This window comes from Drosophila subpulchrella, chromosome 3L, assembly GCF_014743375.2.
Source record: "Drosophila subpulchrella strain 33 F10 #4 breed RU33 chromosome 3L, RU_Dsub_v1.1 Primary Assembly, whole genome shotgun sequence".
Lineage (NCBI taxonomy): Eukaryota > Metazoa > Arthropoda > Insecta > Diptera > Drosophilidae > Drosophila > Drosophila subpulchrella.
This window is the reverse complement of record NC_050612.1, coordinates 8177321-8203975: the sequence shown is the minus strand read 5'-3', so window position 1 is coordinate 8203975 and position 26655 is coordinate 8177321. Positions and strand designations below refer to the sequence as shown.

The following is a 26655-nucleotide window of genomic DNA, read 5'->3' as shown; positions in this document are numbered from 1 at the left end:
AGTTTCGCCCCTTTTAATGTTTGAAAAGATTAATGCAATTACCTGAAGTGGTGAATAAAAATAAATTTAAAATGCTTTCTGACTAGAAATTATCAAATGAGAGATGATAAATTATAACATGAAGTGTTCGAGAATAACACATTCGTTACAATAGTTTTGTATAACCCTTATTATATACAATGTATTTACCTTAAACTTTAGTAGAACACAAATATCACGACAAACATTTAATTTAGTTATCCCCAAAAGGTTTAAATTAGCCGAGCTTTCAAGAGCAATTTTGCGAGCAATTGCAAACCCACATCTTTGACCTGCCCTAAAATGTTTAATTACAAACTAAGTAATTTGATTAATATTCCGGAAAGTGCACTTCCCCGCCCACCTCCTCCTGCGACACGCAACTAAAATTTGGAGAAACTTTTGCCCTATTTTGGGTGAGGCAACAGCAAATGTGCAGCATACTGTGAGGCGCAGGTGCACTTTGAAAATATTACCTTTAGAGTCGAATTTCTATCTGAACAACAGCAAGAAGAAAACGCCATTTTGAAATAACTAGTTTTAAATCAAGAATACTCTAATACAAAGCAATCGTTTTATTTTTAAAATGTTAAATATTCTTGAGTTACAAACTTGTTTTTTAAATTAGTAAAATAAAAGGAGAATAAGCAAAGGCCCTTAAGCACAGAGTTGTCGAGTCAAGACAATGACTGCCGTCCGCAGGCATAGAAAAAAAAGATATATACTTTATCTGAAACTCCAAGTACCTACTGTTTTTTTTTAAATATTTGTAACAACTAAGCCTTTAATCTTATTATTATTAAGTTGCAACTTGATTATTTCTGTAAGTTCTCGTAAATCAATGCATGTTTCCACGAAAATTATATTTGTCCAGATGGTTATGACCTATGAGCTAATAATATAAAAACAAACGCTCTTTAAATATTTCTTTAAAAATTCAGAATATCTGTTTTTTTAATTTTATAAGTTCTGTCTAATAAAAATAATAATTCTTCGCATTATCGTACGGAAAACGTTCTCGAAACTCAAACTGTTTTTCTCTGTGCACTAGTAAATATGGGTCTGTTTTGCCGAGTATGTTGGAGTGCTCTTGGAGGCTGTCGAGTGTATTTTTTAGTTTTCTATAGGAATACAAACGATTTATAATTCATTTGAAACTGAGAGTATCTGTGTATTTTTTTGGTTTCTTATTTACAACTAATGACCTTTTTTATACTCAGAAAATATTCTCGAATTTAGAACTGCTGTTTTTCCTCTGTGCACCAGTAAATATGGGTCCTTTTCACCAAGTGTGTTAGAGTGTTTTTGGGGGTTGTCGAGTGGGTGGTTGTGTGAGCCTGGTAGTGTATTTCATTTTTGTGTGCCCTCCGCTGTGTGCGCATTTTCCGCAGCTTGGCTCCAGGTCTATTTTTGGAGTTGGTTTGAGTTCGAGTTCGAGTTCGCGTGCTTATTGGATTTTCCACCCGCCGAACGCCGACCGTCGACCGCCACGCCCCCCCTGGCCCGCCCCTCTGTGTCAGGGCCTGCTCCACATTGCCGCCCGGATCCGGGTTCCAGGGTCCGGGTGATCCGGGGGTTCCGGGAGGCACGGGTTGTCCGGGTCCAAGCCCCTTTTCCGTAAGCCTGCGTGCTGCCAGGCCAGCAGTATCGATTTTCGCCCCGTTGTTTTCACTCCGCTCTCTCCACTGGCCTTTCGCCACTCTCCTTTCTCCACTCTTCTTTCTCCGCCCAAAACAAAACAAAGTTCGGAGACTGAAAAGAAATAGTAACCCTCCCGAATAGCGAATGTCAATATTTTCCCCCGCTTCCCGCTCAAGTTCAGTGTTGTTCTGCTCATCAGCTGGGAAAATGTGGAAATGTGTAACAAGAATGGAGCGAACAAAACACGGGGACTGCAAAAATGTTGCACGTACGGATGTGGTGGGGTAAGTCCCCAGTTCTTCAGAATAATTGTCGTAGTAATGTCGGACCCTTGGGATTTCGTGCGGCAGCAATTAAGTTATTACAACGGTGCTGTATCGTAATAGTTGTGTTCTTTTCGTTCTTAGATTTTACCCTGAATCTTAGAAAAAATATGAAGGATTTTAATTATCACACATAAAAAAACATTTTAAGCTTCAAACATATTTAAGTCCATAAAATCTGTATATTAAGAGGCATAAAAAAAGGTATTTAAACCCAATTTAATAAAAAAATACCTCAAAACAATGAACACCTCATTTTTAATCAATATGTTTATATTCAAATATTGAACACTCAAATTTAAAACTTCATACAAAGCTGAAACATTTTTCAGATATTAAATTAAGACTTTAAATCTTGTTTTAAGGGAACCAAACAAAATATACTAACATTGCTCGGGAAAACAGTTAGGCAACATATTTAAATTAAACTCTTGTGAATTATTTTCAGTTTATCCACTTGGAAATAAAAAAAGGTTTCACTTCAGAAACAAAAACCAATTCGATTGCATATGGAGCACGCCACGTAGATCGCAACCGCTTTAGTTTGCAAATGATTTATTCTGATTGCATCGAAAAATGCTTTCCACTCGGGGCCTTGTTCCACATGCAAATTGAACTTGCCCAACGCAATCTCCAGGTCATCCCAGTCCCAATCCCAATCCCAATCCCAGTCCGAATCCCAATCCCAGTCACGACTTGAGTCCCCACAACTTATATCCTTGCCGTACGTCAGTGTTCGTTTCTGGGTCACTATGCAACTTTGACCTGATTTGTGGAGTAGGCCGTCTATATACATCTGAGTACATGGTACATAGTGCATATGCAGCGGCGTTAAAGGATGCTTCTCCAGATATCGATGTCGTTATGCAAAGGAGTCCACCAAGAAATCCGCAAATCAATGGGCTCAATCAAGCTCGCAAGAGGACGCGCCAGGATGTCTAAGACCATTAGTGCGATTACGCCGATGGGCGGTGGGCGGTGGGTGGTGGATAATGGGTGGTATGACATCACAGACGAGTGGGCGGTGGGCGGTGGGCGAAGGGGTGGCGCCACCCCCTGGGGGCGGTTAGCGACCGGCTCTCTATTTTTCGAGGGTGAGCTTCTACATTTTCCTCACCAGAGGGTGAAACTGGCCAACAACATTTCACGTGCAGCCAACAAAAATAATGCATTAACTGAATTAAATGTCTCCTATTTTGTGTATATTTTTTCCAACTTATATTTTAAAACATTCTGCATTTTTTGGGTGCCAGTTGAAACCAACCTTTTCCTCGCTCGATTCTTTATATAATGCTTGAACTCTGCGTCTCACACAATAAAAATCAATTTGGCAAATGTTGCGACGCCGCGTTTTCCCAATTTCCCTTTGTGTTTTTATCGTTGCCTGCCTTAAGGTCCCGTATTCGCAGCGGAAAACACAGAAACACCGAGGAAAACACACGCGAACGGGAAAACCAAAGCCGCAAAAAAGTCCGCCGTCTTGCAGACGGAGAAGGAAATTGCAGTAAAACGTTCGAAAACAAAAAAACAGTGCTTGCACGCTTTTGTCGCCTGTAATTGTTGTGGCCGCCGTTGGAAAATTGTCGAGCGGAAAAGCGAGGAAAACGAGCGTTAGCGCGCACGACTCAAAATTCGAACTGCAGGCGGATGCCACCAGCGAAAGTGGGAAAGCCTGTTTCTGTTTTTCCCGCAACGAAAGAGAGGGCGCCTGCGCAGTGGTCCTCGCTCTCTCCTTCTCACGCGGAAAAGCTTTTCCCATGGGCGTAGTGCTTAGGGGGTGCAGCACCTTGGTTTTCGGAAAAGCGTCAGAACACTTTCGGCCTACTCCCCTGTCCATTTTCTCGGAGAGTCTGCGCCCTGCACTTCGATGCAAGGTAAACAAGCTCAGGTGGAGTTTCTGGGGGGGTTGGTGCTCGTACTTCGGAAAACCTAGGCTTTCCGAGAAATTCAGGCATCTCCGCAGGCTGATCGCCCGTGGGTGTTCACGTGCAGCCGTTAGCACTGTAAACAGTTTACTCCATTAGTCTCACCATTAATAAATAAATTAATTTGAAATTTCACCTATGAATTAATTCAACACCTTTGGATAAATATAACCCATGCTAAACATTTTATATATATTTTAAAGTGTTATTAAGCTAGTACGTTTGTCATGTTTTTCATCCTGTTTCAAACAGGATTTTTTATTATTTTTTTTTAGTTGTCCGCACATTTTTATATATATAAATAATTAGTAAAACAACCAGTGTCATTTCTGGTTAAAAATTAAATAAAATTAACAATCGATTGGCTGTTTATTTTAATATTACCAGAAAATTAAGAAACAATTTTTTAAAATAATATTTATTTAATGTGCACCCTAACAATATCGACAAAAAATGAAAGGTTATACTTATGTACCCTGCACTTTTAGTAAAGCCGACCAGAAATTTGAAGGCCTATTTAAATTTTAAATTCCACGACCGATAAATTTCACTCTATTCAGTCTGATGGGTTTGCATTTGTAAACATGGAGCAGCTGATTCGGACTTCGCATTGTGTGCCCAATTATATCCATGACATTCAGCGAGGACAACAGAAGTGTGTTGGCAGCCAAATAAACACGCAAGGGGACGTCTGCACCCCCGACCTCTGATCCCGGCAGAAGTCCACCCCCGCGGCGGCTCCTTTGTTTGTGTAGCCAGGGGTTTTTCGTGTGGGCGAGCGTCGTTCTGGGGGATTACACCAAAATGCACTCGAACGTAAGGCGAAGTTCGCATTAAAAAATAGACGACCCTAGACAGCGGAGCATGAAATATTAAGCACTTCGACCGGATAAACAAAGGCGAAAGAGCGACTTGTTGGATTATTTTCACTTATTTGTTTTGTGCGGCCAAAACCATTTGAAAGCTAACAGCGCCCATATGCGAAGCTCTTGATAAAGCCAATGCGCAAATTAAGTGCATAGCAAACACTTATAGAATATCATAAATATATTATATTAATATTTTTTCTTTAAATATGAGTCAGTTATATTCTCATATTATTATCTTTTAATTTTTATAAAGCTTGAATACTAAAATGAGAATGATTTTCACATTAGTTTCTTATTTTGAATTTGTTTCATTGGGTTTACTGCTTTGGTCTTAGTTTTTAAAATCCAATTTAGTTTTAAAAAAATTCTTTACAGAAAAAGAACATTTTTCGAGCCTAAAATTAACTTTTTAAGCCCATGCCTTTAATTAAAGTTGATTTTTAAGAATATGTTTTAATTCTTAAAGGTTGTTGAAAATTAAAATTTTGAAATATTTTATGTGGCAATGCCCTAGATTTTGCGCGCCCAAAACTGGTTTGTGTAACCGCTAGTTTTCCACCAAGGCTCTCCACCTGTTTATGTGGCATATTTAGTGTCTTTTTGTCAACACAATGGTATTTTTAAAAGTGCCAGCCCTGGCCACTCCGATACACCAAAAGAAAATTGGCGGCGGAAATTTTTATTTTTGCCCTGGAAAAGCAGGAAAAGTACAGGAAAATAGGGAGCAGATGACCGCAGGACGACCCATGAAGATCCCCAGACCCACCGCACACAGTGAATAACCGAAAAAAGGCTCTGCTGGAGTTTCGGATCTGAGAGACTGGTGAGTTGCGTGAAGCCCCCGAACAAAAAGGACTATATTTCCTAAATATATTGCTGATCCTCCAGACAAACCCACGATGTCGTCGACATCGGCGGCTGCCTCGACTACAGCGCCCGCGAAAACAGAGGTGCGCTACGTGACCGAGGTGCCCAGCAGCCTGAAGCAACTGGCCCGCCTCGTGGTCCGTGGATTCTACTCCCTGGAGGACGCCCTCATCATCGATATGCTGGTGCGGAATCCCTGCATGAAGGAGGACGACATCGGCGAGCTGCTGCGCTTCGAAAAGAAGCAGCTGAGGGCCAGGATCACAACGCTGCGCACCGACAAGTTCATCCAGATTCGGCTGAAAATGGAAACGGGGCCGGATGGCAAGGCCCAGAAAGTTAACTACTACTTCATTAACTACAAGACCTTCGTGAACGTGGTCAAGTACAAGCTGGATCTGATGCGCAAGCGCATGGAGACGGAGGAGCGGGATGCCACCAGCCGAGCTAGTTTCAAGTGCTCCACGTGTTCCAAGACTTTCACGGACCTCGAAGCAGACCAGCTGTTCGACATGGCCACCCTGGAGTTCCGCTGCACCTTTTGCGGCAGCTCCGTGGAGGAGGACAGCGCCGCCATGCCCAAGAAAGACTCGCGCCTGCTGCTGGCCCACTTCAACGAGCAGCTCCAGCCGCTTTACGACCTGCTCAGGGAGGTGGAGGGCATCAAGCTGGCGCCGGAGGTGCTCGAACCGGAACCCGTGGACATCGATACCATTCGAGGACTGAACAAGCCCAACGCTATGCGACCTGATGGCTTGGCGTGGTCGGGTGAGGCGACGAGAAACCAGGGCTTCGCCGTGGAGGAAACGCGCGTGGACGTAACCATCGGCGGCGACGACACCTCGGATGCCGTGGTGGAGCGCAAGTCCCGACCCATCTGGATGACCGAGAGCACTGTGATAACCGACACGGACGCTGCGGATGGCGCGGGCGATGCAGTGCAGACGGCCAGCGGATCCGGACATCGCAACCGCAAGGAGAACGAAGACATTATGTCCGTGCTGCTGCAGCACGAGAAGCAGCCGGGCCAGAAGGAGCCGCATATGAAAGGCATGCGCATGGGCTCCTCGAACGCCAACTCCAGCGATTCCAGCGACGACGAGAAGGATATCGACAACGCCAAGATTCGTAAGGATCTCAATTTAGTTTTCTTATTAAAGCCAGATAGTAGAGGAATCTCTGAAAGATTCGTAATACAGCTTTAAAGCACTTCTTTATAGTGATTGTAGCAGTAGCATATACCTGTTGTACCCATTTTAATAGTTTTATTTAAATTTACAGCTGATGTCGACTTTGACAATTATATCAACTCGGACTCCGCGGAGGAGGAGGACGATGTGCCCACTGTGCTGGTGGCAGGAAGGCCGCATCCGCTTGACCAACTGGACGACAACCTGATAGCGCAAATGACGCCGCAGGAGAAGGAGAACTACATACACGTATATCAGCAGCACTACAGCCACATATATGAATGAGGGCTCCTGCAATTAGCCACGTTTTCCCCGTGTTCCCCATCTCACGCATAGAGTCATTGTAATTGTAAGTTACCTAATAGTTCGAGCGAAGTTGTACAAAAGAAATGCGTATATGTATAAATGTGCATAAAAAGAGATATTCGTGTTTGTCCCCTCTGCGTGAGGAGTATGGGTTTTGCTGCCACTACCATTTCTAGCGCACCTCTTAGTTCTTGGGAGTGTGAGTAAAGTTTTATGATGTTTCAAGAGAATTATGAAACCATCGGTAATTTTGTTAGAAAAGTGTTCCCATACCAAACTGATACAGTGGTATCTTGGTATAAGTACATTTAATGTCGAGCTTTATAAAATGTACCTTATTTATTCTTAACATAGATGCTGCGATAAATTGAACGTTAGGTTAGTCTACCAATTTCTTGTAATCTATTGATCAATTTTTATGTTTTTGAATTATTTTCTAATTTTGCGCGAAAGCTCGTGACTTCCGTGAGCCATCTCTAGCTTGACCATCTCCCATCCCTGGGCAGCCCAATCAGCTGTGTTTGCCATTTAGGTTTATTTTTAAGTTTACTTAGTGTGGCTAATAAACCGACCTGCCGGGCGGCTCTTCATGCTCGTCGGTGGGCGTATTGAGTTTATAATAATTGGTGTGCCGCAGATAAGGCGGATCCGTAAACAAACGACGGCGAGAGCAAGCAAACATGTTGACACTCGGCTCGAAACGGCAGCGGTTCCCATCAGTCGTGTTTTGAAAGTCCGTCTAGTCGGAACCCTTGATTTCCGCGGATTGTGCGTGGCGAGCGTTTTCGGTTGGGCTAAAAATGCGACTAGTTCCCCGGCGTTCTGATTACCCGACGAGCGGAAAGTGTTGATTCCTCATAAAACAAAAAACGACCGATGCAGCGGAGTCCAATTGGAGGAGAAACGTGATCCCGGGCACAGATACTGGCATAGCAAAAACAACACCTGCACCCGAGTTCGCTTGTGTGAGTGAGCTGGCACATGCTTTTCTGCCTGCCTTAGCATTTTTTGTGAATGAACTGGAGAACGCGCTAGTTTAGCACCGATAAAACGCCATTTAGTATTGATCTTTGGGCCGCGGGTCAACGTAATTACGGCAGAATGAAGGCCACCATCGATAAGGAGCTGCTGCCCATGAAGGCGCACTACTTTCTCTTCAACGCCGGTAAGCAACTCCCCCCAGAAACCCATTAAGTTAAGTACCGCGCATCGCTTACATCAGACGATTAGGTTCTCCTGTTTTCGCAGGCACGCACGTGCTGGGGTCTTAATGTTCCACTGGTAGAAGCGAACTTTTGATCTCCCCAGAACTTCGATTTCGTCACATAGTAGAGCCCTTGTACCCATGTTCAGAGATAAGAAACACACACGGAATAGAGACAATAGTATAACGTAGAATACTACTAGTATATTACTAGCGATAAGCTAATGTAGGCCGATTGGGGTTACAATTCCCATCGAGTGATGCAGCACTTTGTCGGGTTTTAATTGGTGTATTACGGCAATTTCATTAGGATTACACCATGTAATCGTAACCAATCAACTAAACACTTACTTCATAAAGAACTTGGAATTGGTATATAAGTTACAAACACATTAAAAATGTATGTTTCGTTGTTGGTGGTTGAACCCCCAAAACAACACCTGAACACGCCCCTGCTTTTCGGAGTATAACATTAAAACATAATAATGTATGGCAGGGTAGAACATAGAAATGGTTAGAGAGAAAAACACTTTAAAATAAAAACATGAACTAACAAGTTTTTTTTGTAAAACTATGATTACCAACATAGTCAAAACTTTTGATTATTTGGAAACTTATTAAAATGAGGAAAAATCATTGGTTATCATATAATGTAAACCGAGGTATAAAAATAGAATTGTAGTTTTTTATATCCGTAAAATGTTTGATTAGAAATCTTACTTATATGGGCTTCTCTAATTAAATGAACACTTACGAATAAAGAATTTGTATGGGCAATCAGATCAGTTAATTTAACATTTTTATGGCCTTATATTGGAGTGGAAAGTTCTGAACAAAAATGTCTGGGGTCTAATTAATTGAACACTTTATTTGAGTTATAGCCACATGGGTACAAAATTTAATTGTTTAAAATCTTACTTTAATCGCCAGAATTGACTCACATTTCATTTCCGTGTAATTCAGATAAGAAATCGTAATATTATTTGGAAAATAGCTAAATATAAAATAAATCTAGCTATAATTTAAAAATCTAAGAAATTTGTGTGATGCTTTGCTGTACATTGTCTACTTCGTAACCTTTATTGGAAAGAAAACAATGTTATAAAGTGGATTATTCTTGGAGATGCCAACACAGACGTGAGATATGGTTTTCCCAAAGTTTTGTATACCATGACTAAACCTTTTTAAGAACTACGGACCAGAAACAAGGCGTAATCCAATTGTCAAATGTGAACAAAGGTTAAGAAACAAGATTTACTGACAGCCCCAAGAGCCCAGTGACCTGCCGCTCCCCGAAACTCATCAAAAGTTAAGACGTGCCGACAGCCAGGCCACTTTCAGCAATTAAAGCTTACTCTTACTTTTAATTCAATTACCATTAAGTTCTACTTCAAAACGAGTCGGTAATATCTAAATTCACTTGTTTGCGGTAGACTTGCTTATCGCCTAGGGAGAAACACCCACTAGTAGACGAGCATACTGGCTATCATTTTTAACTGCCCATATGCATATCTCCACCCACTCACTCATCCACTTATCAGCACTAACGCGTCTATAAGGTAATCTAGTGTTTTCTGCTTTATTATCTAGGTACCGCTCCCGTCGTCCCCTTTATGCCGACCTTGGCCGGGCAGCTGGGATACTCCCCCGCAGTTGTGGGCACCATGTACACGGTTCTGCCCATCATCGGAATGCTGGCGAAGCCCCTATTCGGTTACATTGCAGACCAGTAAGACAATCTAACTATCTGTATATCATAATGTATTGTATGTATATCATCCCCTTCTATTAAAGCAGAGACATTCCCCGTTTTTATCAGGAAATAGATATTTAAATAATAGTGTAGATGATTTGGGTTATATACAATTTAATAAACAAATCACAAATTCGTTTGTCTATAGAATTTTATAGAATCTGAATATCTTTTAAAACAAATATACAACAAATGAAGTTAAGAGTGTGTGTGTTATCATATCTGTTCTTTAAAAACGTTTTGGATATTTACCTGATATTGCCCTACGTGACTTCTATAATTACATAGTTGAGATTAGTTCGCTATTGCATATATCAATTTTAAAAAGTATCTGGCTTACAATCACTTGTTATTGGGTTGTCGATTATATCGATAAGGTATCTGGTCGCTGTAAGACACATAATTTTTAACATATATCTTTATTTTATTATTTAACTTAAATTTTTCTTTTAAATTTTACAATATCCTTTATAGACTTTTTAAGAGATAAAATATAATAATACAATTTATTAACCATCTAAATTTCTTGATAATATTAATATTTCATTCATCTGAAGGTACCATCGCCATCGATCTCTCTTTCTGGGCGGACAGGTGCTCACGGGCATCGCCTTCTTCCTTATAATGTTCGTGCCGGGAATGGATAAGCCGCTGCCGAAGGTGCAGTTCCACTGTCACCAGGGCGCCTCCACCGTGAGATTCTGCTCCGAATACGGCGAGTGCGTGGAGCGAAACATTGAGCGGTACTACGGGAATCAGACATTGAACTGCCATCTGAACTGCGAGGCCCAGCCCTATATGTGGGACATAGTGTGCCAGGATTGGTTGCAGAACAAGACGGACAATTGTGCTGCCAACCGCACGAACCCTCAGTTGCATTTCGGGACCAGCCTCAACATGCAGAGGATTGAGAATGATAACACATGCATGTTCTTCATGATTCCCCATGATCAGGGCCAGGTTGCTAACCAAAACGTGACGTTGTACTGTCCCCCGGAGAAGGAGTACTTCCAAGCCAATTGCACCATGGACTGCCAGGAGGATTACCTAAAGGAGCAGCTGGCGGAGAGTGCTGTGATTAACACCAGCAGTGCCATGGCCATGCCGCAGTTTTGGCTGTTCTTCGGCCTGCTCATCTTCAGCTGGATCGGCATGGCGGTGGTGGTCAGCATCGGTGATGCCATCTGCTTTGGCATCCTCGGGGAGCGCCATCACCTGTACGGCAAGCAGCGCTTGTGCGGCTCCCTAGGTTGGGGAGTTTTTGCCCTGTTGGCCGGCCTACTTGTTGATCACATGTCCCAGGGTGAGGTGGACAAGAACTACACGGCCGTGTTCTGGATGGCTTTGCTCATCATGGGATTCGATGTGTTCGCCTCAACCAAGCTAAGGGTGAGTATATCACAGAGTTGATTCCCTTTAATTTTTAACTACAGCATTTTTGCTCTACAGCACACCCCAACTCATTTGTCGTCGAACATTGTGAAGGACGTGGGTCAGATGTTCCTTTCGGTGCGCTGCGTCATCTTCTTCTTGTGGTGCGTGGCCATCGGACTTGGAACGGCGCTGATCTGGAACTTCCTGTTCATATACCTGGAGCAGCTGGACAAGGCATTCGAAGGGTGTGACAGCTCGATTAAGACCCTGGAGGGACTGGTCATGGGCATTCAGTGCTTTGGCGGCGAGCTGCCGTTCTTCTTCCTATCCGGGTGGATTCTGAAGAAGATTGGGCATGTAAACGCCATGAGTCTGGTGCTCTTGGGATTTGGAGTGCGATTTATTCTGTACTCGATGCTGCAGAATCCCTGGTACATTCTGCCCATCGAGCTGATGAACGGGGTGACCTTCGGGCTGTTCTACGCCACAATGGCCTCCTATGCGAGCATAGTAGCACCGCCAGGAACAGATGCTACCATGCAGGTGGGTTAGATAACTAAAGGGGAGTGAATCCATTGGATAATTTTCTATTTTCAAATAACAGAGTCTTGTTGGAGCGATTTTCGAGGGCGTAGGTGTCTCCATGGGCAGCCTGATCGGTGGACAGCTATTCGAATCGGTCTCTGCACGCACCACCTTTGAGATCTTTGGAATAGGCGCCTTCATTATTTTCGTGCTCCACGTGTCCATTCAACTGTACCTGCAGCGCAACAGCAACATCTCCGAAAACGGTAAGGCTAGGGTCTCTTCTGCCTCCGCCACTGCCACTACCTCAGCCTCTGCATCCTTGGAGACGGTCAAGCCCAAAAATAGTGACAATAAAGATGGTGATGGGTTCCGTGAAGTCGACTTGAGTTGATGGTGACCAAGATCCCCTTCATGAAGTTTTTACCCCCGTATAAATGGGATTCTTTTGCTGAAAGGCTAGCTCCCTGAAGTATTAACCTTTAATCATGCTGTAGATAGGCAAATGTGCTTAAAACGATGCTAGAAACCGACTTTAATATCACTCGTAAACCACCATCTTTGTAAGACTTGCCTAAGATTTTATTTTAGACTGTTTGACGATTAACTACTGATAACAGACATAAAAGGCTCAAAATGAATTTAAAATACTATCGCCAGATTAAGTAAGTTTTGTAACATATGACCGATTTTATGATAATCTTATCATATTTCTTTTCATTTTAAATGTATGTGATCTGAAATTGAACAAATAAAATGTGTGTTCATATTCTCTACAGAAGCGGAGAAAAACTGCCTAGACTTCTATTTATTACCGAATACCGAACAATTATTTCAATAGAATGCGTTTATTGAAGTGGGAAATAAACGAGCTAAATTAATTTTATAAAAACAAACTAATGTAACCTCTTTGTTTTTGTGATAACAAACTTTTCTATGTAAACTTTTAAAATGTAGTAATGTAGTATTATAGGATAAGGTTAATAGTAACTGCCCACCTTAGAAACCAGTTTATTTTATTGATTTTGCTAAATATTTATAAACGTTTCACTAACTTTTCTGAATATTTTTAGGCACTGTCAAGTATTTCGCACCGACAGATGCAATGCACATGCTGAATGACCAGGAGTATACTAGAGTTAGCTAAGCGATCTTTGTTTTGACCGCATCACACCCACAACACCAATCACCAACGAACCAGCAACAGCGACACGAAGAGGCCCCGCTTCTACTGTTCAACTGAATGCTCCACTCGAACATCTTTCTACTCTCGAAGCTGCATGTTCAATCGATGTACTACCTGTATTGTAAACGTGCTTTAATTAAGTAGTAACTTATTTTAGTAACCCCACACACTTCCACAGATCGCCACCTACGTGCATGCCGCGTAAGCGAAACCTTCCTCATTTACCTTTGAAATCGATGTGAGAACTTAATTATTTGTAGAATTCCAATCGCAGCTGGTTGTTTGCATGTTCAAGTAGTTACAAAACAATGTTCAGCGTAAATTTTAGTTTAAATAAGCTGCCTTGGCGCTGTGATTGTTTAACTATTGTTTCTCCACACCATCTTAATGTTTAACAAATTTGTATATTTATAGATAATATTTGTAGCTAAGTGTATCGTAGTGCATGTAGCTCCTTTTTCTGCGAAATCTCTTAAGTATTTACTTAACTATACAGAATATACAATATGTTTCCGACTTATCGCAGCCATACGATAGGCAGCTCTCATAACATATACAATTATTATTATTACTATGTATCCAAATGGTTTAACTTTTGTTCAACTGTTATCTGTGTTAAGTTGTTAGCTAGTTGTTAACGGGAATCCCAATGTAAATGCGCCTTAACGAGGTGTAGAGCTTGTAAAATCCGAGACCCACCTGGTTAGGTGTTAACCGATTGAGTGCTCCTAATGGCCACCGATGAGCGACTCCTCTTGCTGTAGCCTCTCGAGCTTTCGCTGGTAGTCGCGCTGCTTGCAAGCGGCCACGTTAGCGGCGCGTTTCTGTAATCAGCACTCAAAGTTAATAAACGTTTTAATCAACCGTTTTTATTTTTGGTTACTTTTACTGCTTATGGGTTTTTTCTTAATTCATTGCTCACCTTCAACTCTTTGGTTCGCTGGTAGATACCCTGCATTTCCTTCTTGATCTTTGTTAGTTTATCTTTGTACCGCTTTACATCGCTCATCTACATAAGTGAAAACGGTTATCAAGCCAGTTACTTTGTATTTTATATTGCCAAGATACTTTGTTCGCTGTTTGTCCCTAGATTAGATTGTGATCACAGACATTTGACTGCGCCACTGATAAGATTTTGACCAACTTAATTGGCTGAGCTTTTCTATACTTAAGCTTCGCGATGGTATTGTGCCTTATAAAATGACCCTAATTGGTCGTAATTATTGATTGTAACCTCGACATGAAACTGATATCTGAAAATCTGGAATGGAACTGGAAATTTGGGTATACAGGACAGTTTTGGTGCCTGATCAATCTTGATACTTGAATAATGTATTTTTCCATTACACAAACAAAATGAAACCACTAAATAAATAAAACTTTAACTTACAAAAAAATTGTTTTATAAATTCAATTCTTTCTAATTAACAGAGTTCCCTAATTCCCAAAAAATTAACGAAAAACTCATGTCCTATGTTAAAAATAAGGATTTAGAACCATCAGCGTTTAAAAGTTCAAAATACGATAGATACATAGACAATCCCAGGGAGTCGCACGGAATTTTCGTACGCTTTTAAGTGAAAAAAAAAACATTAACAAATTTTAATTTTAATGAGGCCCATTTTTTATTGTTTCCAAACTCTGTATTGTGTATTAATCGTGACTTTGTCCCATTTTTCAATTTTAAGATATCTTTAAATTACTATCCTATTCGCTCGAAACAAAAAGGAAGTGGGTTTTGCGGAAGTCCATTCATCCCTTTATTTCAGCGAATTCTGATGGAGTAATGCTTTTTATTATAATGTTCTCCAACAATGTCACTGTGAAATATATGTATTTGGATTGACTCACAAGTTGCTAACAGTTTTTTTATTATTTAGTTTTAAATTTTTTGCTCGCTACATTTTTTGATACTACTTCGGTAAGTGGTTTTCTTTGCCCTAAGACAAAAATTGATGGTTGTTTTTCTTCCAATTAAATAGTTAGCTAGTAAATTGGATAAAACAACAACAGAGGAGAGGTCTAAAAATTACCAACAAAATACGAAAGAATACTTTTTAAGGACATTGATGGGATTTTATGTTAAAATGAATCAAATTATATACAAATTCCATTGGTAAGTTGGGAATCCATCTACTTAGAAATTCATATCGAGGAAAAATCTATAGCAACATGTTTTAAATAAGTTTGAAGCCATTTGGCTTTTTGACTTTCTGGTGGAAATGATCATATGTATAATATACGCTGTATAGTGTACATATATATTAAAAAAGCGTGTTTTAAAAAATTCCCTTTTGGATGACCCACAATAAATTTAAGAGAAAGTGGTTTGAGCTTACACACGTAAAAATTACTTCAAAGTAAGGCTGAACAACTCTGCAAATGCTTTTTTAATCTTACCATGTCGTTCAGTCTGGCAATTTCGCTGCAGTCCAGTTTGTATTTCTCCTTAGACACATCTATGTATATTTTGTTCTGCCTTCCACTGTAATGGAATTTCATATCTATATAGAAATCTTGAGCACTGAACCCAAGTACTTACATCAATTCCCTGAGCTGGGAGCGCACATGTACTAGAGGAGGTTCCGCTATTTGAAGGACCCCTGCAGACAATTGTAAGGCGGCTAGACTGCCCATAACATCCTGGTCCTTGGAGGAGCAACAGGTCTCCGCATCTTGTTTTGGGTTTCCGTTGTTGGAGGACTGGGCCTTCTGATCCCTTGGTGTCTGGTCAGCGAGCTCATTAAGAACACTAAGATGGTTTATATTATGCGTTATGCGATCGATAAATAAGGGTTTTGTCAAGTTTACCTATTTATATTGCTACTTTTCAACATAATAACAAAAAGTTGGTAGAAAAATCAAAGATAAGAGATTAAAACTAAAAAAAACAGCTGATTAGTCGGACCGTAATTTTTATCCGTTATCCGTATGCACAGTCAAGTCGCAAACCACAGTAGTGGTGACACCTTTCTAGCCAAAAATCAGCTGTTTGCTTACTTGGGGCCCAGTTTTTTAAAATTAAATATTTTTAATGCGCTGTGCTGTGAAAAATTGCGGAAATAATAATCGCAATTCTAATAGAAGGAAATGGCGATTCTTTCACTTCCCCAAAGACGGGACTCACCTCCAAAATTGGATGGATTTCTGCCAGCGGGATAGTATTAACCCCGCCACAGGTATTATTTAACAACAACTGTGTAAAAAGCAAACAAATTATGACTACATCTTTTTAAACAGCCTGCATTTGCAACGAGCACTTTGCACCCGGTGACTTTGAGAGGAATATGCAGTACGAACTTGGGTTTTCTCGGAAAAACCCAACTAAACTCAAGCCCGGCTCGCTACCAAGTCTCAACAGACCTCAAAAGTTGGCCAAAGATAAGGCTGGAAGAACCAAGAAAGATTCTAAAAATGTATCTATTGCAAAATCTGGGAAGATTGCCCATACCGATTCCGAATCCTTCCAGGACGAGCCGCAATCTCCACATTCCCATGAGACCATAGAAATCCAACTCTGTAACTTTACTACAGATTTTGTGGACTTGGAAGAAAGTTCATTCAGCGATTACAATGAAGTTGTTGAGCTGATAAGAACGCCTCAAAGGAGTCCGTCCTCCCAACCATCTAAAAATGCCGACACCTCTCAGCATCACAGGCACTTGGAAGTAGAAATTCTTGATCCGCTGAACCCGCAATCGAATGCCAAGGACCATGTGGAGATAATCGACTCAGACGGCGACAATTACGTAAAGCACTTGGAGCATGAAGTGTAAGATCCAAATATTTTGTCTATATGGTCAGTTTCTAATAATATTTATACGTCCCCAGGAGTTCATTAAAACGTGAGGTGTTTTTTCTCAAAAGCGAACGCAAAAAGTTAATAGTTGAAATACAAAATCTCAAGGCCCTTATTCCTAGATCGTAAGAGCCTAAAAGACTCAAAATATTTATTCAATGTAGCAAGGTTTGGTTCAATCTTGAATTTAATATTTGACTGACTAGTTATAATAATAGAAATGAAGTTATTGTAGATATTGGATAAAAAAAATATAAAATTATTTTTAATGAATCTTTTTAATCAAAATTACTATAAGTTATAAATAAAATTGTATAAATATCCATTTATAATTTAAAAAATGTGCTCCTATATTATTATCCCCGTCCTTATTTTAAGGGCAAGCATATGTATTAAATAAACTTCCACGGCTTAACAAAATATTTGCATTTTAAATTTTGAAAAATACTTTTTTTTCGAAAAAAGTTATAGGAAGGAAAAACATATTGCTAAATTTCTGGGTTGCCAGGGACAAACACTTATTATACATACGGCAAGCAGACGTCACAGGTAAAATTCTGGAAAATATCTTTGCTACCTAACAATGCCTACTTACCCACACCTTTTCCCCTTCTATCTACTTGAGCACAAAATCAGCGGGTAGTGGTACTCGTATATTTTATGTAGGTGTCCGCGTTTATCTTTCCAAGAAATTTTTTGGTAATCGCGGTGCGGTAATTTTTGCCAAGGACAAAGTCATTACGGCAGGCAAGGAATCTTTTGTACAATTTTCCCAATTTTGCCTACCTGGGAGAGTATAAAAACCAATGGTCGACTGGGAATCGATCTGCACTGCAAGAGATGTTCTCCGACCGACAACATCCATCGCGGACCGACGACAGCTTCTGGCGGAGCTCCACGGATCTGGCGCTGGACCTTTGCGGAACTGGAGGACCGAATGGAAGACCATCGAACCAAGCACACACTGGGACCAACTCTGAGGATCAAATCATCAGTAGCTTGCAGTGTCAGCATATTAGCCGAATTTAGACAATTGTAAATTCTAGTTAATTCTATAACCAATTGTACATTTTAGTTAATGTTCTAGTTCAATTGTATATATACATCAACACAATTGTATATACCTAGTAAGCCCATTTAGTCCTAGTAGTAAAATTGTATATAATTTCCATAGCAAATGTGTAGCCAATTCAATAGACCAATTGTATATATATACAAACAAAAACACAAAAAACAATCACAAAAAAAATGTAGCCTATGTTTTAGATCAATTGTACATAATTTAGAAAATTCTTAAAGTAATTGTACATATTATAAATATGCGTGATATTCTTGCAATAAAATTAAATTAAAAAACTGAACAATTTTATTTTCCTTTAAAGCGAAAAGCAGTTTACAAAAACACTCACCTTTCAATTTTATGAAAGTTTTAAATATTTTTATAATTAGGTGCAGTATTCTTGGTACACTCTTAACAACATAAAGCTAATAAATCGAATGAAAGCTAAAAATTGGTAACACCTAATATAGAGAAAAACTGAAACAAGACTTGGGAAAGTTGCACGATACTTTAACAGGATTATTTTGATTAAAGTTTCAATCAATACATAAGACCAACCGTATTTGGTTTACAGAGCTTTTAGCTTTAAGAACCAAGAGATCTCAGGAAAATAGAATTATAAAATGAAATGGTTATTATTACATTTCGCATAATTTGATATGCCCCCGCCCTTTTGCTAAGGAATATGGAATTGTTTTTAATAAAATATATATAAAATGCCTTGCTATATTTAAAAAGTAATGTGTCCGTTTTAAACATTATTTTAATGTTAAAGATGTGTACATCGTTGCTGTTACTATAACAATTGCATCTCAGTTGAAAATATAGCTATTAACTAAACTAAAGCACGATACTGCGAACATTAAAATTATGAACCTAGGTGTGATGAACACAAAATGACCTAAAGTGATAACTTAAAAACCAAATTTGTACTAACTAAATTAGTATGTAAGCATTATATTTGGGCAGACGATCTTGGCTGATCGCTTGAGATAAAGGGCTCTGTGGGCTGGTGACGGACAGATCTTTTATCCCTTTTTGAAGTCGAGCAGATCGTCCAGAGCCGCCGCCTTGCCGGAATCGTCCTTCTCCAGTTCAGCCCGCGTGCAGCGGCCGCAGCAATCAGCCGAGGGTTTGTTTTCGCACTCTCCTAACGCAGGTGGCTTGAAGTTGGGAGTCCAGGGACCCAGGCTGCCGCTGGCATAGAAGTCCATCGGATAGGCATTATTGCGTGGCGACGAGTTGTGTGGCGTCCACTCGACGTCGCCTAGGACCACGGACAGTTCGTAAGGATTCAGCAGCGGCTGGGTGAAGGCGGATCCCCAGTCGATCGAGAGACGCGGGCAAGCAATCTGCACGAAGGCGTCGATGTCCGCGAAAAGAGCCAATTTCTGCGGAAATATCTCCGACAGCAATAGGGTGGTGGTCTCTATGCCCTTGGCGTGCAGTCGCTTCTCCAAAAACCGATGAACTCTCGAACTGCCCTGTCTTCCAAGTGTTCCCAGTATGATGCCGATGCGGCGCGCTTTCTTAGAGCGCTGTACGGCGTCCAGGCGAATATTCTGCATGGCAGCGTGGTCGTACTGCTCTATGGTGAACTTTTTCTCATATGGATCGTACTTGTAGGCCTGAAAGGGAAAATTAATCATATAAAGTAAATTTCTAACAGTTACAGTATTTAATGCATACCTTCAGCAGCGGGTTGGCAATCATGGCGGATTCCAGGTGGAAGCGCCCGTCTCCCAGGTAAATGATCATCTTCGCCGTCTCCGGCAGCTGGGGCGATGTGCAACCCAGAATCTCTCCGGGACTTAGCGGCTTGGCCTGAGGCACTATCACATCATAACCGGCTGCTTTCAGCTCCGTAGATGCAGCCTGCAGCGTGGTCACAAACTGAATTGTGCTGACCAAAGCTATCTGGCCCACATTCGGACGGAAGTTCAGCTTTACAGAGTCCAGGAAGTGCAGTGGATCGATTTTAATGTCCACGAAAATGTACAGCACCTTAATGCCGCACGTCTGATCCACGGGAATAAGGCAGCTGTGGCCGTAGTGCACCAGTAGATCCGCGCCCAATGCCTTGGCCGTATAGTCGTCCACGCAGCACGCTCCGTAAGTTACATCGCCCATTATCACAGTATCTGCGCTGGTGAATCGCTCTACAATGTCGCTGATGACCATGGCGTACATCAGTAGGCCCTCCGGCAGTTGCAGCGCCACTCGTTTGGCCTTCATCTCCCGAATCCGCCAGATTGTCTTGTGCATCTCGAAGTTGTAGTTCGAGGGCAGACGGTCGATGGCCTGCTGCAGCAGTGGATCATCGAGCAGTTCCTGGGGAATCCGATTGATTCGCGCCTTTGGCTTGAACACCTTCTTGGGCCTGGCCCGGACCACCACCACATCGGTGCTATCGCTGGTCGGGATGTTGCTGGTTGGTTGGATCACGTCCAACATGGTGCTAAAAGTATAGGGCCAAATCGGAAAATGAGTTTTCTTTCGATGAAAAGAATTTTAAGAACCAGGTTACTTTGATCAAAAGATTTGTTATGTTTTCTCTCGATATTAAAACAAAATTAAAAATCATTTTTATAACCAATGGTTTTTTAGAGCATTACCTTAAAATTAAATTATGTGGTCATGAACCTCCTTATTAAAATGCTTAAGAATTAAACTAATACGCATTAGCATTGTGCTATCAATACTTTGAAAAGACACGTTAAGGTCAATATTGTTTTGATTATTATGTATAAATTATGGATTCAGATTCGAATTGGTTTGTGCGGTGATGGGTTCAGCAAATAAACAATGAACAAAGAGACAGCGCATTGGATGAATTTGGATGATGCGAGTGGCGTACGTGACTGCTGAATGGAATGGAATGGGAGGACCGGCCCCTTGTACTGCAGTAAACCGGAAAAGCAAACCCAAATTCTTATAATTAGCCCACGCCAGGTGGGTGAATCACTTAGTGGACGGACGGCCCCGCCTTGGGGAAACACTTTTGAACGGGCACTTTCAAATCGGAGCGGCGCCAAGGTCTGAATTAACAATTGGCAATTATAAATCACAACAAACTGGGGTTCTTTATAGTAAACAGTGAGTGCAGCACATGTCGATAAGGTTGATTCGGTAAATGGATTAGTAAACATTTTTAAAATTATTTATTAATTAAAGGTCGTGGGGATAGTTTAGCCAAAGAAATGTTAATGGGCACAAACCAAAAATTATTTTTAAATATTGGCATTTTAAATTTTATTTTAATCTTGAACTAGAATTAATTGCTCTGTTTGTTTACTTTCAACACAAATAAATAGAGTTCACTGAATGGCCTTTTGTCTTACCCGTGGTAGGTGCTTAGCAAAAGAAAATAGTACTATTAATACACTATTTAATGTAGTACACCAACTGTGCGGACTCGGATCGTTCGATACCTTTATCAGTTGGACGTTAGAAGCTGTCTGAATTTCAAGGGTTGCGTTTCGCATTTGGCTGCTGCACAGAAATTGGTCACTGAACTTTCCGTATGTGTTGCGCCATTGATAACTGTTTCTGAGTCACGTAGGCCGCACACCATGCAACACGGAACGGGTTACTTTTGCCACCTGACCCCGCTATTACAATTGCCCAGTCTTGAAAAGGTAGAAATTACTGTAGACTTAAGTAGTTAACCTGGACTTTCACTCTAGATTCTTGGATTCCACATGTATTAATTATTATATCACTGGCACAGATAATGCTTTGCCCTTAACCCTGCAGTTTGTAGCAAAGTGTAACTCTGGCACGTTTACTCGCACAGCTGATGCCAAATTGTTGCTTTGGTTATTATTATCTCTAGCACAGCGTATTATTTAAACTTTCATCTGCTTTCTTGTATATCTTTTTTATATTTTACTTACAATTCCAGAATTTTTGTCGTCTTTTACTGGGGTTTAACTAATTTCTTCTCAATCCCGCGTGTGAATGTCGAATGGCAACAGCTGACTGGTCCAATTGGTTCGTGAGGTTGGAACTGGATCGTGGGAAGGAACCAGTTGTACCCAACACTGGAACTTGAAAGTGTTGAAAAACAAGCCGCATTCCTTTAAGCGGTTTTTTAAAAAAGTGCCGTTTTTATTTTTCTTTTTAAATTAAATCAACTTTATAAAAAATCATTAAAAGCTGTTGTTAATAAATTTCCAATAAATCAAAGAGCATCTCACTGTCGGAATATAAACTTTCAGAGGATTCGTTTGATAATAAAAAACTGAAGCTGGAACATGTATAGGAAACCTGTAAGTACGCTTCATCAATGTAATCCGCCTGAAAATGATAATTTTTAATCTCCGTCATGTTATCTTGTTTTCCTACTTACGTAGAATTCCAGGTGATCTACATTTTTGGATAGAGTAAGTTGTAATGGAGGTTGATGTACTGAATCCCTTCCAGTTTTCAGAATGCTATAAGCTTCGCATACTAATTTTTCAAGAGCTATGTTATTAAATGTAAACGAAACAAAATCAAGCTTTTTACAAGAATGAAAAATCATTAGCGCGCTCTGGTTATCCAATTCTGAGCCTAAATTTGAATCAATTATATTTAATGATTCAAGTTCTGTTAGTTTAACTAGCTCTGCTATTTGTAAATTTTTAAATCCCGTTTTCGTTTTGATACTTAGTTTTAACAAGGATTTAATTTTCGATATTTCACCAATCTCATCAGAACATGTAATTCTTGCTTGGAGTTTCTGTAGACCTGGGTCATATTTTAGAGCAAAAGCCCGATAAAGTTCACAAAGTGAACCCTCTGCTTCTTCAATAATAAGTTCTTTCAGGTTCTTTACATTAGCCAGGACTTCGAGTCCCGTATCATTGTACAATGAGCATTTTAATGATTCCAACGATTCAAGTTGAGCCAGGTAGGCACATTCTTTGGAGCCAATCCGGACTTGCACATCCAATTTTTGAAGAGAAGCTAGCAGCGGGAATTCTAAAGGTGCTCCATGTATAAACCTTTCAATTTGCGAATAATCTTTAAATTCTGCAGCTGCCTTTGTATCAAAAAATGAGGCAGATAGTATTTTTAGTCCATTCATTTGTGAAATTTCAGCTAATTCTGATCTGTGAAGGGTATGGTTTTCAATTTCCAGTTGCGTAATTGATGTACTAAGCAATGCAAATGCTGATAATAACTTTATAAGGTTTCTTGTAGAAAAAACCTTTAATTCTTCAATACGAGAGTTAGCTAGATTTGACAAGGCTTGTCTATCTTCCAAGTTAGAAAAACCACATTCCAGTCTCCTCAGTGATCTTATTTGGGAAACCGTAACAAATTCTTCAGGTAAAAGCTGATTTTGAGTGATTTGTAGACACTGTATTTGATTCCTTTCAGCTAAATTTTTGAAAAGTACGGACAAGCTTTGTTTTAGACTGATTTTTATTATTTTTAAGTCCACGAGACTATTAAGTTCGGCCAAGTTTTCAATGCCAGTTGAATTTAAGAAAGAACATTTCAGTTCTTCAATGGTTTGGATCTTTGTAACGTTATGAATATCTTCAAATTTAGTTATTTTTAATTTGGAAATATCCAATTTTTCGATACGACTCACGTTTTTGGAGACGAAGGCTTCGAAAAGTGCATTCAGGGCATATTTGGAACTTGATTTCGGGTCTTCTGTGATCAACAAAGTTGTAATGCGATTTAGTTTGGCGAGGGGAGCTAACATATCGGCCGTACAGCCAGCAGATATGTGAACCTCTAGAATTTGTCCCTTCTTTGTGTAACTAAAACGAAATGCACTGCAGGATACGACACATTTTACTTGGCTGCTGGTCATCAGACTCAAAATTCCGGTTGCAGCAGTATCGCACCATTGCGGAACTTCGATCACCAAGTGCTGGAGGTTATTGAGTTGAGTTATGAATTCGATCGACTCCCAATCGGTTAAAGCACACGACAGATATCGTATAGTTTTTATATTCGCAAGTTCTTTGGCTCCAAATTTGTCTAGTTTATAATCGCTTAATATAAACGATCTCAGAGCCGATGAAGCATTTGGACAAAATAGATTTCCGAGACATATTGGATTGTGTCTAGTCATCGCGTTCTCTTTTCTCATGCCTCGATTACTTATAACCAAGTGGCTTATATTAGGTAACTCCCACATTATTTCAAATTGGCTCAAGTCCGATTTTTCTTGAGGTAATAAAAAGTTAAGTTCTCCATCACTCTTGTTAAATGAAATACCGACATTTTCCCTTAAGGTAAACGTTTTGAGAGATTCCTCTTTTGAATTGCAATGATCTGATATTTCGCTTAAATTGTATAGCGCAAAAACAGATATGGTCGAATCATCGTTATCGTAAATGTACAAATGTTCAATTGAATCAAAATTTGTGAACTGAATCGACCGACTTGAATTCGTAAAAGAACCTCCTATCCTCATCGTTAAAGGCTTCAGACTTTCAGGCCTAGTCCATTTTTTTGAACCATTAAAAAATATCCATGGAGCTGTTGGTTTTTTTCCTAAAATAAATACTTTTTGTAAATTGGGCAGTTTTGCAAACGGTGCGTATTGATCGACACTGCTTTCGGGGCCCATGAGAATTCGTAGCACCTCAAGATTATTGCAATGTGGAATTATATTAGAAAATTCTCCAATAATTGCTGGGCTTTCAATAGTCAACTTTTTCATCATGGGAGTCGACATGCAGATGTCAACTAACGCTTCAGCAGAAACCTTTTCGGCTATACTGATATTGATAATTTCCTTATGTTCAAGTCCCTCTGAGGTTCCTTTAAAAAAAGTTAAAAATTATTTTATACATTACCAAGTGGTTGGATGCAAACTTCGCGTAAGTTACAAGGCAAATAGTATTTTCAAAACGTACCTTCAATTTTAAGTGTTACTTGAACGTGGTCACACTCGTTTTCATTGAGAAGAAAGGACAATCCAACATCAAAAAGTAGATTGTTTTCTGAATTTTTGATAGCTTGCAGGAGGGATTTCCAGAATAAGCCCTTATTTGATAGGTCATTGAGTCGCAGCTTCACTAAAATAACTACAATTCTGCACTTTAGGGAAAAGTCGAGAATTTTGTAAATATGTTTAAAATAATCCTTCAGAACTTCCAACAAAAAGCCATCCGCCAGTACGAAATTGACTAAATTATCGTACTTTGAAATATCTTCGTCATTATTCAACTCGCATTCCTGAATGATGTGTTTCATTATCTCGACGAGGCAATCGGAGTTGAGAATAAATTTACCATACTCGTCCATTTCTTTAGATATCGGTGAGCATTCGTTTCACTTAAACAGAAATATCAAATTGAGTTAGTATTAGGTTATATATTTTTTTGCCAGTTGTTAAATGTTTTATAAAGGGATAATCACGGATAATCATGCATCTCGCTCGCACACATTAGATGCTTTGGGAAACGATAATTCTAATCATATTTACTAAGAAATGGTGGAATAAAGTTTGACTCACAGAGAGAATTAAGGGAATCCGAAAACTTGCTTAAAATCGTGTCACTTTTACTTTTTTTGCAAATTAAACCTTATTTTATCAAAGTACTATTAATATCAAAGTTTCAAATCAGAACTAAACTTTAGAAGTGTACTCTTTCAATCCCAAGTTCAAACTGACTCGTCACGCATTCTTGATATATTTTTAACCCCAAATATGTATACACTGGTCGGCATAAGTATTTTGACGAAAAAAAAAGTAAAATATACTCATAACTTGATCTTCTTGTAAACTTTGGCATCAATGGAAAGGTAATTAAATGCCGTTTGAATGATACAATACATTTCTTAACCCATTCAGTACTTATTGAAAAGGTCGAATTTGTGTAAAAATCTACGTTTTAAACTTTTTTCCTCGTCTTGAAAACTTAAATTTATTGAGTCAAAAAGTTTCTCCAAAAAAAAATAATAGTAACTACAAAAAAAAAAAATTTTCAAAAATCAGTTTGCTTATTTTTTTTTATGATTTTTTGAAAATGTTTAGAAACATGCATTTGAGCCATATTTTTCATTTTTTCATACAAATTTTTTCCTTCCTTTTCACCTTCATAAAATCATAAAAAATATAAGCATAATGATTTTTGAAAAATTCTTTTTGCAGTTACTATTATTACTTTTTTCATCAAAAATTTGATTTAAGTTTTCAAGACGATGAATAAAGTTTAAATAGTAGATTTTCACACGAATTCGTCCTTTTCAATAGGTACTGAATGGGTTAAGAAAAGTATTGTATCATTCAAACGGCATTTAAATTACCTATCCATTGATGCCAAAGTTTACAAGAAGTAATTTCAATTTATGAGTTTATTTAACTGTTGTTTCGTCAAGATACTTATGCCGACCAGTGTATATGTATGTATGTTGAGCAAACAGCTGCGTTCAAAATAATAGCAGCAACTATGGCCGATTCCTCCCTGTACCTTAAGTTTTAAACTTTGGCAACAATTTACAATAAATAAATAAAATAATAGCACTTCAGATACAAGTCGGATCGGGGATAAATTATAACGATTTAAAAACCTAATATAACCTATGTAGTTATCCCAGATTCTACTTTAAACTATTACCAACTTTTATAAATGCTTTTTGATAATTATTTTTAAAAATAT

The 26655-nt window shown here is 39.5% G+C and overlaps 6 protein-coding genes across 10 annotated transcripts in view; 3 read left to right on the top strand and 3 right to left on the bottom strand.

The window, feature by feature from the left end:
• LOC119552958 (F-box/LRR-repeat protein 16) overlaps window positions 1–3608 on the bottom strand; it is a 37877-nt gene extending 34269 nt beyond the window's left edge. Inside the window, exon 1 of the mRNA XM_037862941.1 lies at window positions 3247–3608. The gene's annotated coding sequence lies outside the window, so the exon portion shown is untranslated. The remainder of the gene's footprint in view (window positions 1–3246) is intronic.
• Window positions 3609–5414: 1806 nt separating this feature from the next.
• On the top strand, window positions 5415–7239 carry LOC119552824 (general transcription factor IIE subunit 1). The gene is made up of 3 exons (XM_037862677.1): window positions 5415–5599; window positions 5665–6771; window positions 6925–7239. The coding sequence occupies exons 2-3, from the start codon at window positions 5676–5678 to the stop codon at window positions 7116–7118; spliced, it is 1290 nt and encodes a 429-aa protein (XP_037718605.1). The 5' UTR covers window positions 5415–5599; window positions 5665–5675; the 3' UTR covers window positions 7119–7239.
• A 435-nt stretch (window positions 7240–7674) lies between these two features.
• LOC119552823 (major facilitator superfamily domain-containing protein 6) lies at window positions 7675–14053 on the top strand. Of its 2 annotated transcripts, XM_037862676.1 has the most exons (6): window positions 7677–8304; window positions 9934–10072; window positions 10654–11485; window positions 11546–12013; window positions 12075–12261; window positions 13069–14053. In XM_037862676.1, the coding sequence occupies exons 1-6, from the start codon at window positions 8241–8243 to the stop codon at window positions 13140–13142; spliced, it is 1764 nt and encodes a 587-aa protein (XP_037718604.1). In that variant the 5' UTR covers window positions 7677–8240; the 3' UTR covers window positions 13143–14053. The 2 variants fall into 2 exon arrangements, with proteins under 2 accessions (XP_037718603.1, XP_037718604.1); XM_037862675.1 differs by lacking the exon at window positions 13069–14053 and having other exon boundaries at window positions 7675–8304; window positions 12075–12789.
• On the bottom strand, window positions 12556–16096 carry LOC119552825 (biogenesis of lysosome-related organelles complex 1 subunit 6). Of its 2 annotated transcripts, none has more exons than XM_037862679.1 (5): window positions 15993–16096; window positions 15724–15933; window positions 15582–15666; window positions 14104–14190; window positions 12556–14017 (listed from the first exon to the last, which is right to left on the bottom strand). In XM_037862679.1, the coding sequence occupies exons 1-5, from the start codon at window positions 16016–16018 to the stop codon at window positions 14012–14014; spliced, it is 414 nt and encodes a 137-aa protein (XP_037718607.1). In that variant the 5' UTR covers window positions 16019–16096; the 3' UTR covers window positions 12556–14011. The 2 variants fall into 2 exon arrangements, with proteins under 2 accessions (XP_037718607.1, XP_037718606.1); XM_037862678.1 differs by having other exon boundaries at window positions 12556–14005.
• Window positions 16097–16174: 78 nt separating this feature from the next.
• On the top strand, window positions 16175–17375 carry LOC119553616. 2 transcript variants are annotated; one of them, XM_037864082.1, is made up of 4 exons: window positions 16175–16360; window positions 16422–16597; window positions 16652–16953; window positions 17013–17375. In XM_037864082.1, the coding sequence occupies exons 1-4, from the start codon at window positions 16216–16218 to the stop codon at window positions 17107–17109; spliced, it is 720 nt and encodes a 239-aa protein (XP_037720010.1). In that variant the 5' UTR covers window positions 16175–16215; the 3' UTR covers window positions 17110–17375. The 2 variants fall into 2 exon arrangements, with proteins under 2 accessions (XP_037720010.1, XP_037720009.1); XM_037864081.1 differs by having other exon boundaries at window positions 16176–16360; window positions 16422–16953; window positions 17013–17371.
• Window positions 17376–18734: 1359 nt separating this feature from the next.
• LOC119554765 (2-(3-amino-3-carboxypropyl)histidine synthase subunit 1) lies at window positions 18735–22038 on the bottom strand. 2 transcript variants are annotated; one of them, XM_037865801.1, is made up of 3 exons: window positions 21937–22038; window positions 19730–20498; window positions 18735–19668 (listed from the first exon to the last, which is right to left on the bottom strand). In XM_037865801.1, the coding sequence occupies exons 2-3, from the start codon at window positions 20492–20494 to the stop codon at window positions 19069–19071; spliced, it is 1365 nt and encodes a 454-aa protein (XP_037721729.1). In that variant the 5' UTR covers window positions 20495–20498; window positions 21937–22038; the 3' UTR covers window positions 18735–19068. The 2 variants fall into 2 exon arrangements, with proteins under 2 accessions (XP_037721729.1, XP_037721731.1); XM_037865803.1 differs by lacking the exon at window positions 21937–22038 and adding an exon at window positions 21382–21493.
• Between the last annotated feature and the right edge of the window lie 4617 nt (window positions 22039–26655).

What these genes read in the sequence shown, in the direction of transcription:
- LOC119552824 (XM_037862677.1), top strand. Translation starts at nt 5,676, where the DNA reads ATGTCGTCGACATCGGCGGCTGCCTCGACTACAGCGCCCGCGAAAACA. An exon ending in TATCGACAACGCCAAGATTC is followed by an intron (nt 6,772 to 6,924) that starts GTAAGGATCTCA and finishes TTAAATTTACAG; the next exon opens with CTGATGTCGACTTTGACAAT.
- LOC119552823 (XM_037862675.1), top strand. Translation starts at nt 8,241, where the DNA reads ATGAAGGCCACCATCGATAAGGAGCTGCTGCCCATGAAGGCGCACTAC. An exon ending in CTACTTTCTCTTCAACGCCG is followed by an intron (nt 8,305 to 9,933) that starts GTAAGCAACTCC and finishes TTTATTATCTAG; the next exon opens with GTACCGCTCCCGTCGTCCCC. An exon ending in GAACAGATGCTACCATGCAG is followed by an intron (nt 12,014 to 12,074) that starts GTGGGTTAGATA and finishes TTCAAATAACAG; the next exon opens with AGTCTTGTTGGAGCGATTTT.
- LOC119552825 (XM_037862678.1), bottom strand. Translation starts at nt 16,018, where the DNA reads ATGTTGAAAAGTAGCAATATAAATAG. An exon ending in TTGCCAGACTGAACGACATG is followed by an intron (nt 14,191 to 15,581) that starts GTAAGATTAAAA and finishes TCACTTATGTAG; the next exon opens with ATGAGCGATGTAAAGCGGTA. An exon ending in AGCGAACCAAAGAGTTGAAG is followed by an intron (nt 14,006 to 14,103) that starts GTGAGCAATGAA and finishes TGCTGATTACAG; the next exon opens with AAACGCGCCGCTAACGTGGC.
- LOC119553616 (XM_037864081.1), top strand. Translation starts at nt 16,216, where the DNA reads ATGCGCTGTGCTGTGAAAAATTGCGGAAATAATAATCGCAATTCTAAT. An exon ending in TAGTATTAACCCCGCCACAG is followed by an intron (nt 16,361 to 16,421) that starts GTATTATTTAAC and finishes CTTTTTAAACAG; the next exon opens with CCTGCATTTGCAACGAGCAC. An exon ending in AAGCACTTGGAGCATGAAGT is followed by an intron (nt 16,954 to 17,012) that starts GTAAGATCCAAA and finishes ATACGTCCCCAG; the next exon opens with GAGTTCATTAAAACGTGAGG.
- LOC119554765 (XM_037865801.1), bottom strand. Translation starts at nt 20,494, where the DNA reads ATGTTGGACGTGATCCAACCAACCAGCAACATCCCGACCAGCGATAGC. An exon ending in TTGCCAACCCGCTGCTGAAG is followed by an intron (nt 19,669 to 19,729) that starts GTATGCATTAAA and finishes TTTCCCTTTCAG; the next exon opens with GCCTACAAGTACGATCCATA.